This window comes from Lissotriton vulgaris, chromosome 12 (genome assembly GCF_964263255.1).
Source record: "Lissotriton vulgaris chromosome 12, aLisVul1.2, whole genome shotgun sequence".
Classification (NCBI taxonomy): domain Eukaryota; kingdom Metazoa; phylum Chordata; class Amphibia; order Caudata; family Salamandridae; genus Lissotriton; species Lissotriton vulgaris.
In genome coordinates, this window is record NC_141700.1 from 50,131,878 (window position 1) to 50,155,546 (window position 23,669).

Here is a 23,669-nt window from a genome sequence, read left to right on the forward strand (position 1 = left end):
TGTGACATTGCACACTGGTGAAATGATAACATTTGTTGATCTTTAAGACCAAAGAGAAGCTCCAGAACCCTTGTCTGAATGCGGGTGAGTAATGAGACTGATGCTAGTGTGCATGGGTGCTGCTTTTATGCGGCTCTGCTCATCACCTCTGGATTGGAACAACACGGAGACACACACCACCAACTGGTTTGCACGACTACCTCTTTAATGTTTCATGACCCCACCTTTCAATGTGGGTGGAGTAAGTTTGTTAAAAAAACAACTTCCTGTGACTTAGTAGTTTCTGCTCATGGCTCTTGCTGGTCTAAGCCCCTGCATTCCTATGGTCTCAGATGGACATGCATCCATGGGGTTCTCATGAGCTCAGTCCTATAACTGTTGTACCACCCGGAGCCTTGATGCTTTCAAAACAAGGTCTTGAGAATTTATTTCCTGATTTGCACTTGGAGCCTAGGGAGACTCTTCAAGTGGAGCAGTTCACAAGTGATGCCTATTTCAGCTTATATGGTGGAATAATTTAGCTCAAATACCTGCTAAACAAGAGGCTGGTGTAAAATGGGCATGAAGACTACGCCACTTAAAGGTACTCAATCCAATTGTCAAATAACACTATGGGTTTATGAAGTACAATAAAAGGCTTTTATTTTTGTTTCCTAAGAGTTTTCAGCAGCAGACAGATACAAACATCCAACAATGTAGGTTAACCAAAAATATCAAGGAACATTCACAGATTTCAACAATAAATCTGTGGTAAATGTCTATATATGTTCATAAAATATGAATATAGGGATGGGTTATGATTGTTTTCTAATATGACCATGCACTGAGTTTGAATATGGAAATTTGACAGAGGATGAAAATGAGTACAAAATTGGAACACCATTTTAAGATAGAGAAACGCATATGATTAGCTAGCAAGCCTCCATTATCTTAGGAAGGGAAATACTGCAACAACAAAAATGACGAATGAAAATGAATGCTATTTGTTTCTAAATATTTGTTCTGGAATAGATACATCAACAAATGTAACAATGTTAACAAAATGAGATTGTTTTACATTTATAAAACAGATTTAATGCATGTCCATATTTCACCAGAACACTGAATTTACTTAAGAATGATATATCTTTTAAAATAATACAGCAATATATGTAGCAGTGTTGACCCTATATTTACTGAAACTGGTAGACCAATTCAAGTAACTCCAGTAGAGACAAGATGGGCTTCAGTCCTTGTAACCGTATGTTGAGCTATGCATTCAGTCTGCTGCCATTCAGCTTTGAGGACTCTTTCAAGAGAATTCATTTAATGACCAACTGAAATGTGTAACAGGAAAATGACCACATTCGATTTCCTTTTTGACACCGATCAACTTGAAAAGAGCTCTTCCAGATGCGACCTCATCCTGATGGGCAAGAAATCAGACAAAACAAAAATAACTAGTATGAAATATTTGAAAAAAATTAAGGCACTCACATTATCTCTTAACTACAATCTTTGAGAAATGCAACAGTTTTTGTTTTTTTTAAACAAATTGCCTTATCAATCATTACACAATTTTACAAGTAATGAAATCGAACACTGCTACAAAGCGATGCATGCCAACTAACGATATTAATAGCTGGTGTTATCTCTGCTTTGCAATTCCCATGCACAACTCGGAGTACTTAGAAGAAATCGGTCAAGTGGCTGAGAACATGCAATGATGTGAACAACGCCATAAGTGGAGCAAAGTGGGAGAAAATATGAAGGACATTACCACTGTCTCTATCTTTTGTGGAAAATGTTGTTTCACCAAAAAAGTTGTACTTTAAAGAGGAAATTCAATTTTATTTCCCAATCCATAACAAAAACTCTGCCAAGTCCACACACTACGCCATATCATGCACCTGTATATTATGATATTGGCAATTTACATTGTGTAGTAAATAAACATCAGATCAGTGGTTTAGACTCTAATATGCATGACCCATGACACAGTTTACATGTCAAAATCATTATTATCGGGAACTTATGTCAAAGTTGAAACTAAAAACTAATTTGTGGACAAATATTGTTTTCCCCTTCTAAGACAATGTGGTCATAAATGATGAATGCTTGTCCTACTGACGAAACTTCAGGATACAAAGCATATGTAAATTTGCACATCTCATAACAGTTTTATGTGCATACATTTGTCATGCGCAAAGTTGGAAAATGACTGCAATCATACTGATTCTGTGGATGGATTTTTTATTTTTATTTATTACATTCAGCACAAACTTTTGCTTGAGACTCTCCTTCATACATCCTGTCGAAGTGGAAATTCTGATCTACAGTCTCATACATTTGGCAACACGAACCATTGGTCCAATATGATGAAGTTAGAAATGCAGTTTTAGGGGGTAGGAGCCAAGATGGCGGCGGAGACGGACGTGTAGTCGCCCGGTTCCCTGAGCCTGTGATTCCTGCATTACTATCCTGACCTTAATCCTGCTACAGAGCTACTGCGGGAGGACGAGGGGAGCGCGCTGTTGCCGGGGGTGTTCCGCCGGTGTCCCTGCCTGCCCGCTAGATGGCAAAATCGAGGTGCTGGCACGATCGCCATTGCCGAGCCCTGGACCGGACCCCATATTGCTTTGTCCTGCCGGAGACGGCTTGATCTCCTGAGGGCCGACCGAGGAGCAGCTCTGATATCTCTTCCCCGCCAACCTGGTGGCTGTGACGGCGCCTGCATTAGCCCCCCCCAATGGACAGTGTGCGTCGACCGATTGTGGGTCTAACTTGATGTCCCTTCTCAGTGCGGTGCCGAGGTGAGTCGCGCTTCTCCTCTCCTGGCCAGCACGGACTTGGCTGCATTGGCTTGCTTTTGCGCTTCTTCCTGTCGGAGCCCGCACGAGGGGGACTCCTGTGGATTATCGCCCGCCGGTGGCTGACCCGAGTTACGCTGCGAAACGCATTTCCACTGTCCAGTAAGGGATTCGCCAAGGGGCTATGTTGGGGATGGGGGGTACTTTAAAGCATTGAATTCGGGAGACATGCTACTGGGTCTACACTGTACATTAGAGACTTCCTGACATGTGCTTGCCGATATTTTATTATTGCTGACGGGGTTGCGGCTGTGTGCGGGTTGGGAAGTCTGGGTGTGAATGATTTTGGCCCTCCTCTGATTTTCTGTCTTCCAAATCTATTGCTGCATATGGTGTAGGGGGTACTATAAGCTGAGGGGTCCGGGAGTTCTGGTATTTGGTGGCTCCTCCCCACCTTTCCCTTTTATGGGAGTTAGATTAGTCCTTCTTTTCTTACTCCCTATATCTTATGTGAAATCTTGGGTGTTAGGACCTTTTTCTTCCTTCTTTCTCTTACTCTCTTATTCTATATTTCGGGTTTATTGGGCGACAGACACACTGCTGGGGGGGGGTAGGCCGTAGCCTTCGCATGCGTGTAGGGTGGGGGTTGGGGGATGGGTTTTTAATTTCTTTTCTGTTTCTATGGTGCCTTGTTTTTCTCTCTTTAATTTATTTCTTCCTTCTTTCCATCTTTAGTCCGCGTCGATGTTGCTGATGGGCGGGTGGCGGCAGACAATTGTTAGGATCTTGGCTCTGATAACCTTGTTGCGCACCTTATGGGCCGCCATACCGCCTGGGGGGATTGACAATTGGGTTGCTGGGCTGTGTGTGACTCTGTCGATACTGTAATGTCAAGTTTACGCGGACCCTGCTCTTTTGGTTTAAATTTTTATTTCCTATTAAAACGAACAGTTGGACCTAATAGCTGCTATTGAAAACTTTAAAATTAACCTTCACTGCTCCGGAGGCGTGATAGCCAGTGATCTACAGTGTAACCGCTGAATGCTCGCTTATTGATATTGATGTGCTGTTGCGTCACCGTACTGCATGCTTCTGTGCTTAAACAGTTTTCGTGGCCGGCCTGAGGGTTGTGGGCCCGTATTTGTACTTTTGTGGATGCACTAATAAAGGTTTTCAAAAACTTAAAAAAAAAAAAAAAAAATGCAGTTTTAGGTTGGAAACACACCAAAAACCTCAGTTACGACATTGTGCATTTTTACCTTTTTTTTTTTAGGAGTACCCTATAAACTCCTCTGAGAGACATTTCAGAAACATCTATGGCCTAAATTAAAACCAAACGTGCAACTGTGTTTGATACATGTAGAAAGTGCCCCCATATGACATGGCCATCCCCATTTTTTGCCTGGTATTTGATGCAACTATGAAGTGCACTGGGTTCCTGCTAAGCAAGTTCCCAGTGCCAGTGTTCTTTCCCTAAAACTGTACAATTGTTCCCCAACTGGCAATACATTTAGCACCCCTGTAAGTCCCTAGTAAATGGAATCCTGGTACCTGGGGCATTGGTACTAAAGAGGGTCCCTAAGGGCTGCAGCATGTATTGTGCCACCCTAAGGGACCTCTCACCAATCTCATGCAAACTGCCATTGCAGCCTGCATGTCTCGGTGCGGACAAAAGTGAAAACACAACATAGCACACATCCAGGTGTGGGCTATGTTTGCAGACACTCCACTGAGTATAGGTAAGCACCCCTACAGCAAGCCTTACAACTCTAAGGCAGGGTGCACTATATTCCATGTGTATGCCTACACAAGGAGATATGCCACTGTGATAACTAAGCCAATTCTTAGATCTGACCAGGGAAGCCTTTTTAGGTCTCGGCTAAAGACGCGCGGAAGCGCGTCTCCGCCGAGATCTTTTGTCGGCGAGTGTGCTTCCCAGGAGACACTCCTGGCAACGCGCAGGCGATTCTACACTGGCACGCGCATAAGTACGAGCGCTGCGCGAAGCTCCCACACAACACACGCATGCGCATACATAGAAACACACACAGAAGCGCACACGCACGCACATACATAACCCCCCCACTCATATACACACACGCGCGCACACACACACACACACACACACACACACACACGTGCACCGCCCCCCCCAACCCCCCCTCCCCCTCTCCCTCCCCTCCCCTTAAACTTACTGTGGCAATCTGGGGGACTCCGCTCTCCGCACGGGCAGGGATAGTTGACGCTGCGGCTCTTGGTAGCTCCTTTACCGGGACTCCCTCTTGGTCAAGGGAGCCCCGCAACAACGTCCTGTTGTCGGCCCCGGGGCTCTCCACGCTCGCAGGAGCCCCGGGCCGCTCGACGCATTTCCTTCGCCTGCCTCCTCTTCCGGTCCGGACGCGGCTCCGCCCCCGTCACGGGCGACCTTGCCTGACTTCCGGTGCGGCCGCGGCGGAATTCCGGGGGCAGTGGGAGTTACTCCACCTGGCTGTGGAGCGGGCGCCTTGTTGGATCATTAATAATTATAACAACAATAAAACTAATAGAAACAGAGAGAAGAGGCTGATGGGACTCGGAGTTGCAGGCGGACTTTTGCCTGTTGCTTCTCTCCAGGACTCTGTTAGACTTTGCAACTGATGCTCTGTGTCATCCTCTGCCAGCCCGCTCTGTGCCAAGGAGCAGCCCGGGCAGCTAGCCACGATGATTCTTTGCTAGCCCAATAGAAGATACCCCCCAATTGGTGGCTTTTGACTCTCGAGAGGATTTGTGGCCCCCGGACGCCAAAGATGCTGAATTCCAAGAAGGTCCCGACCCCGGTGGCGCTGGTCATGTCACCGCGGATCTCTCTGCGGACCTCCCCGCTCAGCTCCCCCCGCCACTCTCCCCTCAACTCCCTCCGCCACTCGCCCCGCAACTCGCCGCTGAACTCGCCCCGCAACTCGCCTCTGCTGTTTCGGAAGCTGCTGTTGAATCGGAGCAGCCGGGTGCAGCGGCGGTTCACCCTGGCACACCCCCTGAGGTAAGGGCAGCGCGGCCGCCGTGGCGCGCGCAGGGCACGCGGAGGGGGTGCCAGCCCGGGGACAGTGCCCCGGGAGGGTGCGTTTGGGTAGCTGCACCTGTCCTCCCAGTGTGGTTGGCACTGCACGTGCTGTGTGTGCGTTGTTAGCAACACGTCTGTGCTTTCTATGTAGTTAGCCCTAGACATGCGGCATGTATGTGGTTAGTCTTGGGACTGCGGTATGCATTTGGCACTGTTTGCAGTGTAGCTGTGGTAACGGTGTGCCCCGCACTGCATCTGTGGCATGTGTGTGAGTAGCAGTGCACTTGTGGCGTGTATGTGATTAGCAGTGCACCTGTGGAATGTGTGTGTGGTTTGCAGTGCACCTGTGGTTTTTGTGATAACAGTGTGGTAAGAACAGTGTATGTGGCACGTGTGTGTCTTGGCGCTCTTGTCGTGCCGGGGTGGTGAACAGGTCACCGGTGCCGTGCAGCTGGCAGGGCCCTCGTGGTGGCGGGGTGGTTAGCAGTGCACCCTTCGTGTAGTTTGTATTTCACCTGTGAAAGGTGCGCAGTTAGCACCACTATTTAGAATCATGTGTGTAGTTTGTGTTGAACCTGTGATAGGTGTTTGTTTAGTAGTGCCCCCCCCCCTCCGCGTGTGTCCTGTTAGAAGTGCACCTGGGTATCTGTGTGAGCAGCAGTGCTCCTGTGGTATAAGTAAGGTTAGCAACACGCCTGTAGCATGTGGGTGCTAAGCAGCGTATGCGCGATACTGTTTTATGTGTTGTTAGGAACAGCCATGTGGTATGTTTGTAGGCAGAAATGCCTATTTTTTGTGCGTGTTGCGGCACTGCACTTGTGGTACGTGTATGTGTGTGGCTAGCACAACATCTGTGACGTGTGTGGTTGTCACTGCACCTGCTGTGTGTGAGCCCAGCAAGGCATCTGTGACGTGTGTGATTGGCTCTGTATTTGTGACGTGTGTGGTTGTCACTGCACCTGTTGTGTGTGAGGCCAGCAAGGCATCTGTGACGTGTGTGGTTGGCACTACATCTGTGACGTGTGTGGTTGACACCGCACCTGCTGTGAGTGAGTACAGCAAGGCACCTGTGACGTGTGTGGTTGGCACTGCACCTGCGGTGTGTGTGCGCCAAGTAAGGCAACGATCCTGTGTGCGGTTGGCACTGCATCTGCTGTGAGTGAGTCCAGCAAGGCACCTGTGACGTGTATGATTGGCTGTGCATTTGTGACGTGTGTGGTTGGCACTGCACCTGTGACGTTTGTGGTTGACACTGCATCTGTGACGTGTGTGGTTGGCACTGCACCTGTGACGTGTGTGGTTGGCACTGCATCTGTGACGTGTGTGGTTGGCACTGCACCTGTGACGTGTGTGGTTGGCACTGCACCTGTGACGTGAGAGGCCAGCAAGGCACCTGTGACCACTGTTCCCAAGAGGCCGCGCGCCTGGGCGCGCGCGCACTTCTCTACCTCCGAGCGCGCAGTCCCATGTGTGGAGCGCGCACAGAAGGCACATCTGCCGAGAGTATTCGCACCGCCGCTTTTAAAAGGCGCGTGGCGCGAAAAACGGGCATTTCCAGATTGCCGCGAAAGGAGTGTGTGCTTTTTCTATTGCCCATTTGTTTGCTGTAATGTTTTATTAGTAACGTGAGGCTGCGGGGGAGATTGAGTGCTTTTCTTTAAGTTTCCATGTTAATTGCAGCCTCTTCACGAGCGGCGATTAACATGGATACTTAAATGAAAGCACTCAATCCCCCCGTCCGCCCCCCGCAGCCTCGCTTTGCTGGATTTGAGTGCCCTCCTAATTAGGTGAAAGTTCCCGGTAAGGGAAGACCCCTCCCCTTTGCACCTCTTTCAGCAGACAGGAGAAAGAGGCATTTAGGGGTAGAAGTTGCTCTGTAGATTACGGTGAAGGTCAGGCACAATGGCCAGGTAAAGAAGCCAGGAAGGTTTTTTTTGCGAGGACACACTGACTGAGACCACGTTTCTGAGGCAAGGGATAAGAGGTGTTGGGCTGAGGAGTGCTGTCCTGGCTCTTGCTGAAGGTGAGAGAAACGTCAAAATACGGAGCTACCTTGTCACTAGCCTACCTCGTTTGGGGAATACATTGTATTTCTTTTCAATCGGTGTCCCTCGTATTTGCGTGTAATTATGTTCCTGTAAGTGTGCAAGTTAGCTCAGGCTTCTAAACGCCCACAGGCTTGGGGCCGCCCGGTACTTAGCAGATCAATTTCAGGTTGTTGCATAAACCTGTGTGGCATGGAAGAGGTTAACTGCGCGGCTGCGAGGAGTAGATGTTTATTGTGAGCAATTTGGGTTTGGCCGTTAAGGTACATCAATAAATGCAGGAACATGCTAAAAGTAAACTTTGGATTTGAAAGCTGCTCGCTGCAATGTTTCACTGTTCACAAAATACGTTTGTAATTTAGGGACCACTAGTTCCATTGCATAGCTGGCAAGGTTTCAGATTGCCATGTGTGACATGACATTTCCATAATTTCGTGGTAATTATGAGTGACATTTCAACAAATATGAGTGGCATTTTTATACGAAAAATATCAAAGAATGAAGATTAAGGAAACATTTAAAAATCAGAAACTTGCTTGAGGAATGAGAAACTCTAATATCTTTAAACTGTTGTAAAGCAACAGAAATGTAAGGGCACTAAACTATTAAAAACAGTTCCAGCTAATCCTAATGAAATAAATGCAGTGTTTTGAACCTGCGTGGGTCATGTCGCTTGACCAATACTGTGAAAGGCTATACTTTGTACGTTTCTCTTTGTCAAAGAAATATGTCCAGGGTGTTAGAAAACCCATGTTTTGCCTAAAATACAACACTTTTCCAGCTGAGAGGCCTTGAATGAGGCCTGTAGACCTTTTTCCCAGACTCCTATCAGGCAGTGCCTTCGTGTGCCTTCTCCAAAGCGTCACATTAACAGAACACACAACAGCAAAACATAGAAGTGCAAAATGGACACAAGAAACTGCAATTTGCTGCACTCATAATCAACTGCATTCTTTGCAAACAAGCAGGTGCGCGATGTGTGCCTATATAATAGTCAGCTGTGAAACGTGACCATAATTAAAGAGGAATGTATAACCGCACGGGCTGTGCGTGGAAGCACATCAAGTCATTAGGATATTAAAATAAAGGTACCTCAGGGGCTACATTGGGCACTTCCAGGCGCGGTGCGTCCATTGGTGCGCAGGGACGTAGCCCCACTAAGCCTCGTGGCGTGCACACACCGCGCCTGCAAAGCAGCACCAACAGGGCATTGCTGTTCTCCTGTTCTCACCTCACGCCCGAATATCGGAGTGCGCGGCGCCAGGAGGTGGGGCTGGGCTGAGCTGCTGCAGCTTGAGTGACAGTTCAATCACTCAGCTGCAGCAGCCAGTAGTGCACAAACTGTGCATGTGTATTTATGGGCATTATTCAGCCCGCGCATGCGCTTACTCTTCCCCCTTAGCGAGGGACCCAAGGGGGGTGCTGTTTCATACAACACCCCCAGGGCCACAGTCCCCAGGGTTGATAGGGGCCAATGGTATCTGTGCCCCCCTTGCCAATCCTGGCGTTGCATGCAGCGCCAGAATTGGTTAGTCCCAATGGTCAACCGGGCAGCAATCCATTATTGGGTGCCGCACTCATGGTTGGTGCCATGCCCTATCAAATGCCAGGGTGCAAAGAAGTAAACAAGGGTCAGCCGCCTCCCATCGCATCCAGTCTCCTGATTTGGCAGTTTCGAATTTGCAAAAGGAAAGAGCGGGGAGAAGTTAGTTCCACCACGTTGCAGAGCAGAGCAGAGGAGACGCACAGGATCGGAGGAGAATGGAGATGCCCGGTGAGTTTATTTTTTTTATTGTATTCATTAAATTAAGGGCTAGAAATTGCTGCCACGCTCTCAGTCTACTCTAAGTCTGAGGGCCGTCATTAGTAGGGAACTCCATACCGCACTCAGGAGTCTAACTGAAAGAAGCACAATGAGGATTCCTTTACTTTTTTCGCTACACAGACACTGATGTTCACCACCAATCAGATTGCAGTAGTAGGTGAATGTTCCTGCATATGACTGTGGCGTGGTGAGGTAAGTTTTGCTTGCTTTTGTTTTATATTTAATTTACCCCCCTCCTGTGCGACATCCCTCTCCCCAACCTCCCCCCCCCCCCGCGAGCCGCAACTGCTGTTTGGTTGTGCTTCTGGACAAAAAGGGCCTACGTGCAGTAGTCGTCCATTGTTTCAGTCACATGGACTTTGAATTTGATTGGGCCCGAGTTTGACAATGTTTCGGCTAACTCCTGAGGCAGCAGATCTTCAGAGTTTACAATGTCTGGTGCTTCCTGTCACAGCCGCAGAACTTGCACTTTTTAACGTGATATATAACACATAGCAAAAGGCTTTCTGATTATCGCTGCATCGATTGAACAGCTAGTCAGAACACTCTAACTCTTTGGGGCAGTTTAGACCAATTCTCATGTATTGGGTACCTGCTAACAAATGGTTGTGAACTGGGCAGATTAGTCTTCGGCACAGCATCCTGCACGTGCACGGCCCTCCTGCATAACGCCAGTGCAATGCACATGACTAAGCTTCAGGTATGCCGGCTTTAGAGCAGAAGAGAGGCAGGCCACTTGAAAATAGAACAGTGCACATATTCACGTGACCCACGACCAACTGTTTTTATGTGCTTGTGGGTGAGATAAAAGTGGACATCATTAAATGTTTTTCATGGACTTCGGTTTAAGATTGTTCTAGTTAATTGAATGTGTACATATGAGCTCTTTAATTAACTAATTAAAAGTGTGTGTTTGGGCAGATATGCAAACCACAGTGAAAATGTGTCTAACAGTATTTTAAATTTTTTCTTGGGGGAGAACCCACGCAAGCGCCCTTTGATGGTTGGACTCGCTATGTTCACTCGCTAGCGGGCACTCATCCCGAACTGTTACCCCCCACCACTTTGAAATGTCACCAGCCACCACTGGGCACTTCCTGTGTCGGGAGCCGGACTGGTGCTGACCGGCCTCCACAAACCAACTAAGACCCCGCCCTCTGCAAGGTTGACGCCTGGCATGATTGAGAGTCGCGGGTCCCCAAAAGGATTAGGCAGGCCTCTTGCATATGACAAGTAGGAGCTGCCTCTTAAGTGTACTAGCATTTCTTACTGGTGCGTCTGTCCCACTGAAAATAAAGCTTGGTAGTCTGAGGGAACCTTTTCACAGACACAGGGGTATCTAAAGTCCAGTCTACCTGCTGGCAAGGGCTTCATTTGTTAGCCTGCTGTGGCAGCTCATATCAGGGCGAGGGCGTAGCAAGGGGCTTGTGAAAGGATTGGGAGGCATGGGGTGGCACGTCATGCAAATTGCAAGGAATAGGACTTCAATAGGCTGCCAACCTCAATTGAATAAAACGGATCAATGCACCATGTTTACATCTGTGCACACTGCACCATGTATGCCTAAAAAGGGAAGCACTCTTTGGCAGAGCAATGATTTGTGAAGCTTCCTCTAACCTCAACCCCTATGTCCTATTTTCTTTTATACACCCATGTGTTATCCATGTTAATCGCAGCTCGTGAAGGGGCTGCAATTAATATGGATACTTAAATAAAAGTGCACAATCTTCCCCGCAGCCTCGCTTTACTAATAAAACAATACAGCAAGACCAGGGCCGGCTTTAGCGCTGATGGCTCCCAGTGCGACAATGTTAGTTGGTGTCCCCCCCCCATGACCACCTCCACCATGGATTCTCTCAGGAGCACCCTTTAACAGTGACCAAGTCCCTTTAACCACTCTCTCTCAGATACATTGAATTAGTTGTATAGCGCCACTCATACCATTAAAGGATGTCAGAGGTACTTTGCATCACACACACATTACACATAGACAATCAAACATACGTGTGTAAATCAGCGTATAGGAAATGCTACATAAGCTAAAGGACTAAAAGTGTAGCAGCCAGATATGTCATCCATACTGGTAGGCCATATAGTTTAGGAGGGTTGGTGTGGAGAAGCACAAACTCTGAGTCGATAAAAAAAGAACCAGCATAGTTGGGAGTTTTGTTTAATAATAGTCAGCGTCCGGTGCGATCGCACTGCCCTAGAGCCACCTTGCTCAAGGGTCCTGTGACCTCAGTGACTGTCGCGCTAGGGTGTGCTGCTTCATAGGCCTGCCTGCAAGTCTGGAGTCAACTTCGGTATGGTTTGTGGTTGACAGGCCTTTAGGATGAACCCACAGTTGCCACCGTTAGGGTACACATGATGGTGCAAAGACACCAGGGCGTCTAAAGTATAGCAAGGGAATGTGCTCCCTCAGGAGAGTGGTCTGGTGGACTGGTCATGAAGGCTGAACCTGGTTCCCCAGTTCCAAACTCGCCAGCTCTGACCATAGTGCCACATCCTCTCCTCCACTGAACACCATACTGCCCAGTTGATAGAAACTTGCACTGCCTTCAGCTACACCCCAATTGTGACCCGCTATAAACTCCTGGATGCAACACAATTCAAATTACGCATTAGACGAGAGTAATATGCTGCCTAAAAAAAAAGTTACAAAATCATGGAGAAACCGAACACTCATAGGAAATGCAAGTTTAAGTAAAGCATGTGAAATGTAAGCAGGACTAACATGGTTACCTTTTCGCTTTTACATTAATTATTTAGAGATCAATGAGTGCTTTTGCCAGCGGCAGAGCAGAAGTGGACACTGTCCTTGTCTTCTCTGGGCGAGTCCTTTTCCTTCTCTACCCGCCCTGCCCCGAACTGCCACGAAGGCGAGCCTTATCTGTGGGCTGTGGCTATTTCTGCCATCCTGGGACACATGTTTAAAATAAAAAAGCAGGGGAATGGAAGCTATCAAATTAAAGAAGTAGACTCACAGGAAGGCTGGTTGGGGCATGGCTAATTGATTTGTTAAATTCTGGCCTGCCTGCTCAGCGCTGTTCATGAATATTATATCTCTGACGCATAGCCTTTTAAATTTGAAGTCACAGTTGCATGCTCTCATATGTTAGACAATTTTAGCATGCTGGTGCTGCCTCATTGGCAGTGTGCCTCAATTGCAGTATTGTTAGAGGGGCGCTAGAATACGTGACTAATGCATTTTAATGCGGTGATACGGATACTAGCATTAAAAATGTGTTAGTCAGAAGCCTGATGGGGTTCTACCGTAATCCAGCCCTGAAACTGCGAAAAGTAAAATTATATAAGCGTTATTATAATTTAATTTTTCCTGCTCAAAGAGAGAATTTGTTAAAGTTTTCATGTTAATTGCAGTGCCCACCATGAGCTGAAATCAACATGAAAACTTGAACAATTGCACACAATCACCCCGTAACCCAGCTCTATTAAGAAAAGAAATGCAGCAACATAGCTGCTAAGGTTTCAACTTGCTATGTGGGACGGTTTCAAACCTGCCTTAACACCGTTCACGTGGATCTGTATGTGAGGAAATGCACTGTCTTTTTACTTTTTTAAGCAAAAGTTTGGAGTGATATTTAGCTCTGCACCCACATGCACACCTGGTTACTGGCGCACACAGCCTTGGAAGCAGCGCACATAGACCTTGCACTGCCGCACACAGAGGAAAAAAATTAGAGGGAACATTGCCTGTGACGTGTGTAATTGGCTCCCCATTCGTGACGTGTGTGGTTGGCACTGCACCTGTGACGTGTGCGGTTGGCACTGCACCTGTGACGTGTGCGGTTGGCACTGCACCTGTGACGTGTGTGCGCCAAGTAAGGCAACGATCCTGTGTGCGGTTGGCACTGCACCTGGAGTTTGTGTGGCTAGTAATTTAACTGCGTCTCCGCCGAGATATTTTGTCAGCGAGTTTGCTTCCCAGGAGACACTCCTGGCCGCGCGCAGGCGTTTCTACACTGGCACGCGCATAAGTACGAGCGCTGCGCGAAGCTCCCACACAACACACGCATGCGCATACATAGAAACACACACAGAAGCGCACACGCACGCACATACATACAGAACCCCCCCACTCATATACACACACAAGCACACACACGTGCACTGCTCCCCCCCCCCCCCCCCTCTTCCCCCTCCCCTTTAACTTACTGTGGCAATCTGGGGGACTCCGCCCTCCACACGGGCAGGGATAGTTGACGCTGCGGCTTTTGTAAACACTGCTGTTTTCCAAGAAATTGCAGGACAGAATATTTCTCTCCTAAAACGTAAACTTACAGTGCAGAGTAGTGAGTGCAGAGTGTGCAAAGTGCAGAATAGTGAGTGCAGAGTGCAGAGTAGTGAGTGCAGAGTAGTGAGTGCAGAGTAGTGAGTGCAGAGTAGTGAGTGCAGAGTAGTGAGTAGTGAGTGCAGAGTAGTGAGTAGTGAGTGCAGAGTAGTGAGTGCAGAGTAGTGAGTGCAGAGTGAGTGTGCAAAGTGCAGAGTGAGTGTGCAAAGTGCAGAGTAGTGAGTTCAGAGTGCAGAGTAGTGAGTTCAGAGTGCAGAGTAGTGAGTTCAGAGTGCAGAGTAGTGAGTTCAGAGTGCAGAGTAGTGAGTGCAGAGTGAGTGTGCAAAGTGCAGAGTAGTGAGTGCAGAGTAGTGAGTGCAGAGTAGTGAGTGCAGAGTAGTGAGTGCAGAGTGCAGAGTAGTGAGTACAAAGTGCAGAGTAGTGAGTGCAGAGTAGTGAGTACAAAGTGCAGAGTAGTGAGTGCAGAGTAGTGAGTGCAGAGTAGTGAGTGCAGAGTAGTGAGTGCAGAGTAGTGAGTGCAGAGTAGTGAGTGCAGAGTAGTGAGTGTGCAGAATGCAGAGTAGTGAGTGCAGAGTAGTGAGTGCAGAGTGAGTGTGCAGAATGCAGAATAGTGAGTGCAGAGTAGTGAGTGCAGAGTAGTGAGTGCACAGTAGTGAGTGCACAGTAGTGAGTGCAGAGTAGTGAGTGCACAGTAGTGAGTGCAGAGAGACTGTGCAGAGCAGTGAGTGCAGGTGCAGAGTGGTGTGTGCTGTTGAGTGCAGAGTGCTGTGTATTGGCAATGTAAATGACAATGCCATTTATTTATGATTTAAAGAAAAAAAAAGAAATGTCATGAGCAATGCCAATAGCTCTACCTTTAATGATGCCGAGACCATTGCATTGCAAATGCTTGTTAAGAACATGAAATGGACCCTGGTACTTACGAGGACCCCAGCTACACGATGGCTTTACTGAAGCCAAAGATGTTTGTTATCAAACATCTCGTATTAATAAACCCACACTGATTCCAGTGACTGATTTATTTATACACAAACCCATAGAACACCTTAGTGCGCTGACTGATTGAGCCTGCCACCACAGACACCTCCTCGAAGAAGGATGGCCAGTGATCTGCATAGCAAGGAAGCAGGGTCCAAAGGCTTCTGCCACCTTTGTTATGCGACCACGGCTTCTCCATTTAGTGGAGAGGCCATCCCCCACGCCCTGGGCCCATTTAGCACCAGGACAGGTGGGAAAATTATAGTCAGGAGGATTGTCCACTATCAAGCCAGTTCCACCCCTAAGGTGGGCTACCTGATGTGAACACAGGTTTTAGAACTCCACGGTCTTGGTTTTGGTGGAATTCAGTTCTCTCGGACTGGGTTATGCCCATTTCCCACAGAAAGTGGTCATATAGAGGGTGTAGTCAGACTAAAGATAGGGAGCCCATTGGCTACTACTTGTCACTCCCCTTAAAGCCCCTAAATTGAGTATTTAGGTGGCCCCCCGAACACCAGGAACTTAAACTTCATGGATCAAGCGAAGGAGAAAGTGAAAACAGAAGACTTGCTGAGGACTTTTGTGAGCCAAACCTTGCCTGCACCAGTCTTAACAATTGCGACACAGTGATTCGTCTTGCAGATCAGTCATTTATTGCCTTTGTGAATACAGCATATGCTTAGCACTACCCTCTGATAAGCCTAAACTGCTCACCCACATTACCACAAGAGAGCATTTGGTGCTGTTATTTTTGCTTCTAAACCAATCGGTGTTTGCCTTGACTTTCTAAACAGTGTACCTCATTTTGGTCCACGATATAGAGTGCCAGCTTCCTACAGGCGGCCATCTGGAAGGGGTGGAGATCAGAGGAATCTGATCTCTGGCGGAATCCGGACTCCACATCAACCTGTTGGAGCTCCGACCGATCATGGACTCGTTGTCAAGAAATCCTGCGCCTCTGCAAGGGCTGGAACAGAAGGGCATATCCCTGGTGCTTCAACATCTAGAGGTTTCTCTTAACGCCACAGTTAACAAACTCAGCTGTAGATGCCTGCCGGATCCCGAATGGCGTACATATCTGGAGGTGGCTTAAGGTCTCTTTCAGTATTGGAGAGAGCGTGGTTTAGCTCTGTTCACCACAGATTAGAATGTGCAACATCGACAGTTCTACATGCTGGAGTTTCCAAGGCAGCTCTCCCTTGAAGACACTTTTCGGCTCAAGTGGCGCTCAGGCCTCCTGTACACCTTTTCGCTCATACCACTCATGTCCAGAGCCCGGCGGTGGTGGCAGGCAATCTTCTTATCCACATCAGCCCCTGTGCTGGGCTTGGACCTGGTGCTGAGGAAAATGTCTGTGAAGGCTTCATTGAACGGCAAAAGGGGTTCAGAAGAGGAAGCCGCAGGTTGTAGCACCTCTGTCAGGAGGTTAGTCCTGACTGCCACCATAGGGAGGTCGGGCTGAGGACCTCGGCTCGCAGGCAGACGTGTCCTGCTGGGGCTCCGCGATCGGGCTCTCATGCTGCCCGCTTCCTGGCGTCGCCCCGACCTGTACTGGCATCGGCCGGGTGTCGGAGCGCATGCAGCGCTGGGAGATGCCGCGAGGCCATGCCTGGGTGCGCTCCCTACAGCAGAACGGGGAGAGTTGGACTGCATGCTCCCGGTGGCAAGATGGCGCCCGCCGGGGCTCTGGGAGTCCGGACCGATGCCTCGAGTTGTGCACCAGGAGCAGCACGGGGGCACTTGTTTGCGGCCGCAGCGGAGGAGTGGCGGCGCTCCGGCAGTGCCATTCCCTGGCGAGTTCTGGAAGGCACACGCAGAGGCGGGTGGCGGCGATCGGTGACGGCCCGCCATTTTGGCTGTCCTGGTCTCTGCCTCGTCGCTCCACAGCCCGCGATCACACCGAGCGTGGTCGTGGCGCCGCCCATCCATCGGCGGCGATCTGGGAGCTGGGGAGTCGGTTGCTGCCCCCAACACCACATCGAGGCACGAGGTGGCCCCCGATCGGCAACAGTCGCCTGGCTCCAGGGTGGCGTCCATTGTTGAAGGCGGCCGACAGAGCCGATCCTGAGTGTCTGGGGACTCCTGGGGGCGTGCAGCACTGTCGGGACAGAGGTGAGCAGCGGACCACGCGCTTCCGGGGACAAACCGGGCTGGAGTTTCTCTCTCTGCAGCAAGGACATGGTGGACACGCGATGGTGGACACACGGCCGTTGCTGCGGACTGCCTTTCTCCCCCCGGACTTGCTGGCTATGGCAGCCCTCTTCCTGGACTTTCAGACCTGGTCCTCTGTGTTCCCCGTCATTTTCTTTTTATGACTCACTTCTTCTTCTACCTTTCTCCTCTGCCTTTTTAGCGATCTCTGACCTCCCCCCTCTGTCCTAGTGACCTCTCTATTGTCTCTCCTGATGCCTCTGACACAGTCCTCGCTCTCTTACTTGTTACTATCTGCTTCCCTCTCTGGGTTGTCTCACTTTCCTGCCCTTCTCTGTACCTCCCTTGGTGCTGTGACTGTTTTTCCAGCCTTATCCCCTCCCTATGTATCTAGAGATAACTCTAATCACTAGTATATGCAGTAGACCGTTGTGCTCTCTTCCATTTCTATGTGACTCTTAGAGTATATCCATGTGTATCCCCTCCCTATGTATATAGAGATAACTTTAATCACTAGTATATGCAGTAGACCGTTGTGCTCTCTTCCATTGCTAGGTGACTCTTAGAGTATATCCAGTCTTACCCCTTCCCTATGTATATAGAGATAACTCTAATCACTAGTTTATGCAGGAGTCCGCTCTGCTCTCTACCTTTCCTATGTGACTCTTACAGTATATCCATGTGTATCCCCTTCCTAAGTAGATAGAGATTTCACTAGTATATGCCTAGAGTTTATCCATTTGTATCTCCTCCTTGTGTGACTTTATCTCTTGTACATTTGCAATTTTTTTCTGTTTGTACCTTTTTTATAACGCATGTAATCCTAAGTCCGTATGTTTTCAACTGGTTCTTATATAAGTCAAAAATTTGCTAATTCTTTTTGTACCGTCAGTCCTTCTGTTTGAAACTGGGTCCTATGTAAAGCGCTCTGACACCTTCGGGTAAAGTTCGCGCTATATAAAATCGCATAAATAAATAAATAAATAAATACAGCATAGGAAGCTCCCTCCTTCGTTGCCACGGTAGGGGGAGAAAGCAGCCAGTGTAAGTGTTCAGACCACGGTCATCACCCAGGTCCATTCTCCAGTCCGGTTCTTCAAGCTGGTCAGTTGAGGGTCCAGCGGCCCCTCCCAGTCCTCAACCTCACCTTCTAGCCAAAAAGGAATGCCTGGAATGAACACAGGGACGAAAGTCCCTTCCAGCGTTGGAATCGATGTCGGTCTGGCTCCGTGTCCACTTCGAGGATGAGGTTGGGGTCGGCCCTGACCAGGGGCACGGTCGACGCTGGGACCGTCGACGTTAGGGAAGATTGAGTGAGATCAACTAGTGTCGATCCGGATCTATGCCTGGATCCACGGGGAGCCTATGGAGCCGGGTCAGAACTGGCGCCGTAGAAGTCCCAGGACCCCCGACCGACTCCAAGGGGCCCGAAGGCGCCCCGACAGAGTCGGCCTGGCCAAACAGGAGGTACAAGGCCTCATAGAACTTTTGTATTTGGGCAGGAGATCTACCCCTCGAACGGGAGGGATGCAGAGCCGAGCCTCTTGCAGCTCGTTACCACTCCTGCAAAGCCTTGCGGTTCATGGCCTGGTATTCAAGGCACGGCTTCGGGTCGTGGTCGCGCACCAAACACCAGAGGCACACGAGAAATGAAGATCCGTCATGGACATCATCCAGTGGCAGGGACCAAAGGGCTTGAAGTTGGTCCTTTACTAGGACATCCTCGATGCACCAGGAGTCTACGACTTGAAAAAGTTGTCGACAAAAAGTTTTTTTTAAAACGTTAGCCCAAAAGTGGCTAGGGGTAGCTCTCTCAGGATCTGTGGTAGGATGGAGCGTGAAAAGAAAGAACAGATGTCAGCATGCATGGGTGGCATCTATGTAGGTCCTGCGACATCATCCAGGCTCCCACGATGCTGCCGACTAATGCAGAGCCGAACGCCGCCACCTAACAATGCCCCGGGGTACTGCTGAAGAAAAAATCTCTGAATACAGACTGACACCTGGGGTAAATTCTAAAGTAAGGAATCTACAGTAAGGAATCTAAAACTAACAGTGTCAATCAGATAAGGCATTATCAGAAGTAAGTAACTTGTAATCAATGCCACATTTTCAGGATAACCACAGACCACATACCTGAGCTGCATCCAGATATATTGCATATAAACTTATTTTACTTGGATACCTTACAAAACCTGGCCTAGCTCTTGTCTGTAACTGGACATCTCTATTTAATGGATTGCTACAAAAGGCTCAGCCAATCACGTAGTTTCAAAAGGAGCCATTAACCTCTTTTTTCCCTAAGGTGGTTTGTTTCGACCACAACAAAACACTTTTTTTCTCAGAATGCAAACGTGAAATAATCACAGTATTATGCATCAAAATACAACACTGTTACATTAATCTTGAATCTAAATGCTTATATTTTAAATAAAAATACATTTTAGATCATGAATCATGCAAATGCTACTAAATGTTAAAAGCCAAAAAAACATTGTAATTTTTCAAATTGACTCCAACTCATAACATAAATAATTTAGATTTTGAGAACATATATCAAATGATCTCTGTACCTGAAGAGATTTGCAATCAACGCCAGTCAGAGGACAACATCTTCTTACTGTGTTCGAAGCTGATAGTCTAGGAGAAATGAATATCATCTATTTACAAGCGGCATTTATAATAAACATTATGGTCTTCAAGTAAATACTCTAGAATTTAAAAAAGTTGCATCATTAATAAAAGCTATTTAAAGTACTGAACAAGGAATTAATTTACAAGTATTCTCTCAACAAGAACAAAGAAAAACTACTTAATGATAGCTGACATGATCAAGGGCGGCTTCATATTTCAACAATATGCGTAAGTACAAATCTCAACTTTGTTGAAAGGAATGAGTGGATCGTTGGAATGATCGTTTTTAAGTTATAATGAAGGCTTCAAGGCTGTAACTGGCTGAAGACGCTCAACATTATTGGCACATTGTGGTGTATTGCATGCAGACACAACAATCATCTACAGCTGTAGGAAAGACTATGATGATGTACCGAATAAAAAAAGCAATTTTGTAAATATTTTGATGAACTATTGTAGGATGGAATTCTGATTTGACGACCTTTGCATTCTGGGTAAGAGGTAGAAGCTGACCCACATATATGAATGTGTGCTCCCCAGGGACTAGCCAAAGTGATGTGCAGAACAGAATGCAAAATAATGAGCATAACTAATGCGAAAAGTAATAAAAGGTAAACTAGAGAAATGTACAGCAGAAGTTCAGAATCCAATGACATTCTTTTAATAGTTACAGTCATTGCTAAGGGGAAATGCAGAAGTTCATCTTATATTATCTATAAAGAAGGAATTGTGTTATAAGAGGAGTTATACATTGAATTTATCACCAATTAAATTAGTTCTTTTGCTCTAGCAAACTAGGACTGGGGGGTATGAGGGCTTCAAGAATTAGTGTTAAACGGGTTTTAAAAAACGTCTCTCCTTTTGGAAGACCAATAATCTACCAGGTATTAGTGGAGAGATCTCTCCAGGGATTGCAGCGAGGACACACATAAATGATACCCGTGTCAAGCTCTGTGGTGTGAAGAACATTGGACTAGACTTCATGAAATGGAACACAGGCATGGACGTAGTGGTGAAATATGGAGCGGGAGTCCCGGTGTGTGGGAGGTCCACTGTAAGATGTGCATAGATTTAAAAAGGGTGCCTTCAGACACAAAGAGAAAATGCAGGAAAAGAATGGAAATCTGGTTGCATTTGCCAACAAGCATTTGGACTCTTTCGTACTAGTTCAGATCACACCTTTCATCTCAGTCTTGAAGTGGACCTGATTCACCGACTGGGAAAAGTTAAGGGTATTAAATAGGTGATCAATGGCCATATCAAAATGAGTAGAAGTCAAAAAGTATGCTTAAACATCAACTTTAGTGGTCTGTATCATGCAACTGTATAATGTGCTCACCCTAAAATGCAGCATAATTGAGACCATCAAAGGTTATTCAGTGTAACTTTACCTCCGTTCTGCGTGATGTAACGAACCCATGGCAAGGCCTGGTAGCCACTCTTTTCAATGATCTTCAAGTAGCGGACCTAAAAAAACAAAAAGGACCACTGCAATTATTTGGTACTTTAATAACTTTGGGGAAAGTGAAATTGAACCGTCAACCATATTGGGTACAGCTCCGACAGGAGAAGCGGGAAAACCTGTTAGACAACCAAAGAAATGGAAGGAAGGGGGATTACATAAAAAAGGTGGAAATATCAGACATTGAAAAGAAAAGGTACTTAGATCTTCCTATTATTATCAATAGATATGTTTAAAAAGAACATAACTTTTCCGGGATTGAATTTTAAGTTCATAGTATGATAGCACAGCTCTTTCACTACTTTGCAGATTAAGAGCATTGGCCCCTACTGCGCGGATTAATCTAGCTTTCACATATTAACCACATTCAGATTCAATATCGTGTGACATGGACTCAAGTATTTTGCCTTATCCTTGTGCATTCTGGCACCAAGCTTGGGACTAGCATCCATAGGTTCTTGAATGTTGTAAATTTCTCACTGTCAAGAGTACGGAATACCTTTTATAAAATAGATTAATAATGAAGAACTATTATGGCCACATGAAAGTAAATAGGAGGCCATTGTACAGGTCCTTGCACTGCTGCAGATTTAAGACTTTCAGAAATTCATAAGCGCTTAAAGAAGTAGACCTCTATACTCTACTCGTAGCAAAGGTCTGAATTTAATTTTCATTTGCGCAAATATGTATTTTTGCTCATGTGACAGTGATGACAGCGCTCAACATGGATCAAATACTGTTACTGTTAAAATGTTTGGATCTAAGAATTCCTGGAGTACGTGGTGTTGATGGTCATGATCTGTACTCTGCACTCCGCTTTATTAAATGGAATCAGCATTAATAAAGTTGAAAAAAGAAAATGTTTGCTAACGCGACAATCTGCTGAGCAATTGCAAATTCACTTCCTTCACGTCCCTTTTTGTTCCAGCCAACCTTAATGAATATGCAGAAAGCTGTCAAAATAGGAGGCCACCTAGAATTCACTGGACAAGTAATTTGTTTTTGTCTTTTAATAAGAACAAGTAGGTATTGGAATTATCTTATCACTTGGACAAATAGGTATTTTATAAAGCCCACAATCTTTAAAAAAAGATTTACGAGTCAAATCAATTACAGATGTGTTGAACAAAATTTAAAAAAAAGGAAAAAACACTATCTAAAAAAGTTCAAGTGATCAGCTATTAACATTTTTATGCATTGCTTGAGGGAGGTGTGTGGGTTCCCTGGAGTCAAACAGCACATAACAAAATATTTTAATCTTAACACTTCTCGGTTTAGAAATACACTATTAAGATGCATATTGCATAGGCCGTGCAAACAACACTTGCAAAACAGGAATACATTTATTTATTTTCACATGTTTTAAGTGCAGACCTCCAGCTCTACCCACTTTGTTAGGTAAGGAAGCCACGCCATTAAAGGTGGAGTAAGGAAGGAAATTAAAATGATGAACAGATGCTACTATACGAGTTAGAGGCACAGCACTGTCATGTATTAACTTTATTACAATCTTCATGAGTAGTTCACAAATACACTTCAAAGCGGACTGCTGCAATAGCACTTAAAGCAACACAGCTAATACATTACATTATAGCAAGAAAAAGTTGTTTTGAAACACTAACCTGGATTCCTGAAGTCGTGAAGTATGGGATCTCAAACTTCACGCTTATTGGAGGCTTTCCTTCTTTATCTTCTGCCTCCACACTAGGCAGTCCAAAGTGGGCACGCATTAGATACTCCTTGCCACCCTAACAAACCAAAAAATTATGAAAAAATTGATGAGAATATATACATCACATGAAATTCTACATAATTAGAGCGTGCTTATTTGTAAAAATTTCAATTTTTCTACTTCCATTCTTCAATATTTCAAACATTTCTAGCTCAGCACTCTATATCCCAAGGTTCTGGGCACGCACTTCAGAAATTCTGGCATTTCAGATTTTGGTTTAAAGGATCGAAATTGGATTGCAGGAGAAACATTACAGGTCCTTGTGGATTAAATGAGGCATGAATACAGTGAAATTACTACATTAAAAGTGAAACATCCACTGTGCACTACATTTTATTTATAACATCACAGACAAAACATTCCCAGTAATGCTGAAGAACTAGCTATTTTTTTTTAATGGAATTTTAAATCCTCTGTCACAACAGTTATCCAGCCGATTCTCTTCAGAACTAAAAGGACTCAACCATGCCATAACAAAATATATAAATGCTAGCTATCTCCCCCATTGCACTCCAGAACTACTGCCTAAATGCCCATGACAGGAGAAAACATTAACTTCAAAGTCAGTGGTGAGCATAGCTGTGCAACCATGCGGGAAAAGTACCGCCATCCAACCACTTTTGTTGTTATCCGCGGTCTAGAAGATGGTTAACCATCAAACAATATTAACGAATAAAACCTACCAAGAGTATCTGGCATCA

At 46.5% G+C, this 23,669-nt stretch overlaps 1 protein-coding gene across 1 annotated transcript in view; it reads right to left on the reverse strand.

Moving 5' to 3' along the window:
- Nucleotides 1-625: 625 nt before the first annotated feature.
- The window catches only part of LOC147673237 (AP-1 complex subunit mu-1), a 112,973-nt gene continuing 89,929 nt past the window's right edge, over nucleotides 626-23,669 (reverse strand). The window contains exons 10-13 of the mRNA XM_086947038.1: nucleotides 22,859-22,984; nucleotides 21,166-21,241; nucleotides 19,714-19,780; nucleotides 626-1,405 (exon numbers count right to left, since the gene is read on the reverse strand). Of these exons, the coding sequence (XP_086803164.1) occupies nucleotides 19,758-19,780; nucleotides 21,166-21,241; nucleotides 22,859-22,984 (225 nt within the window). The 3' untranslated portion in view covers nucleotides 626-1,405; nucleotides 19,714-19,757. The remainder of the gene's footprint in view (nucleotides 1,406-19,713; nucleotides 19,781-21,165; nucleotides 21,242-22,858; nucleotides 22,985-23,669) is intronic.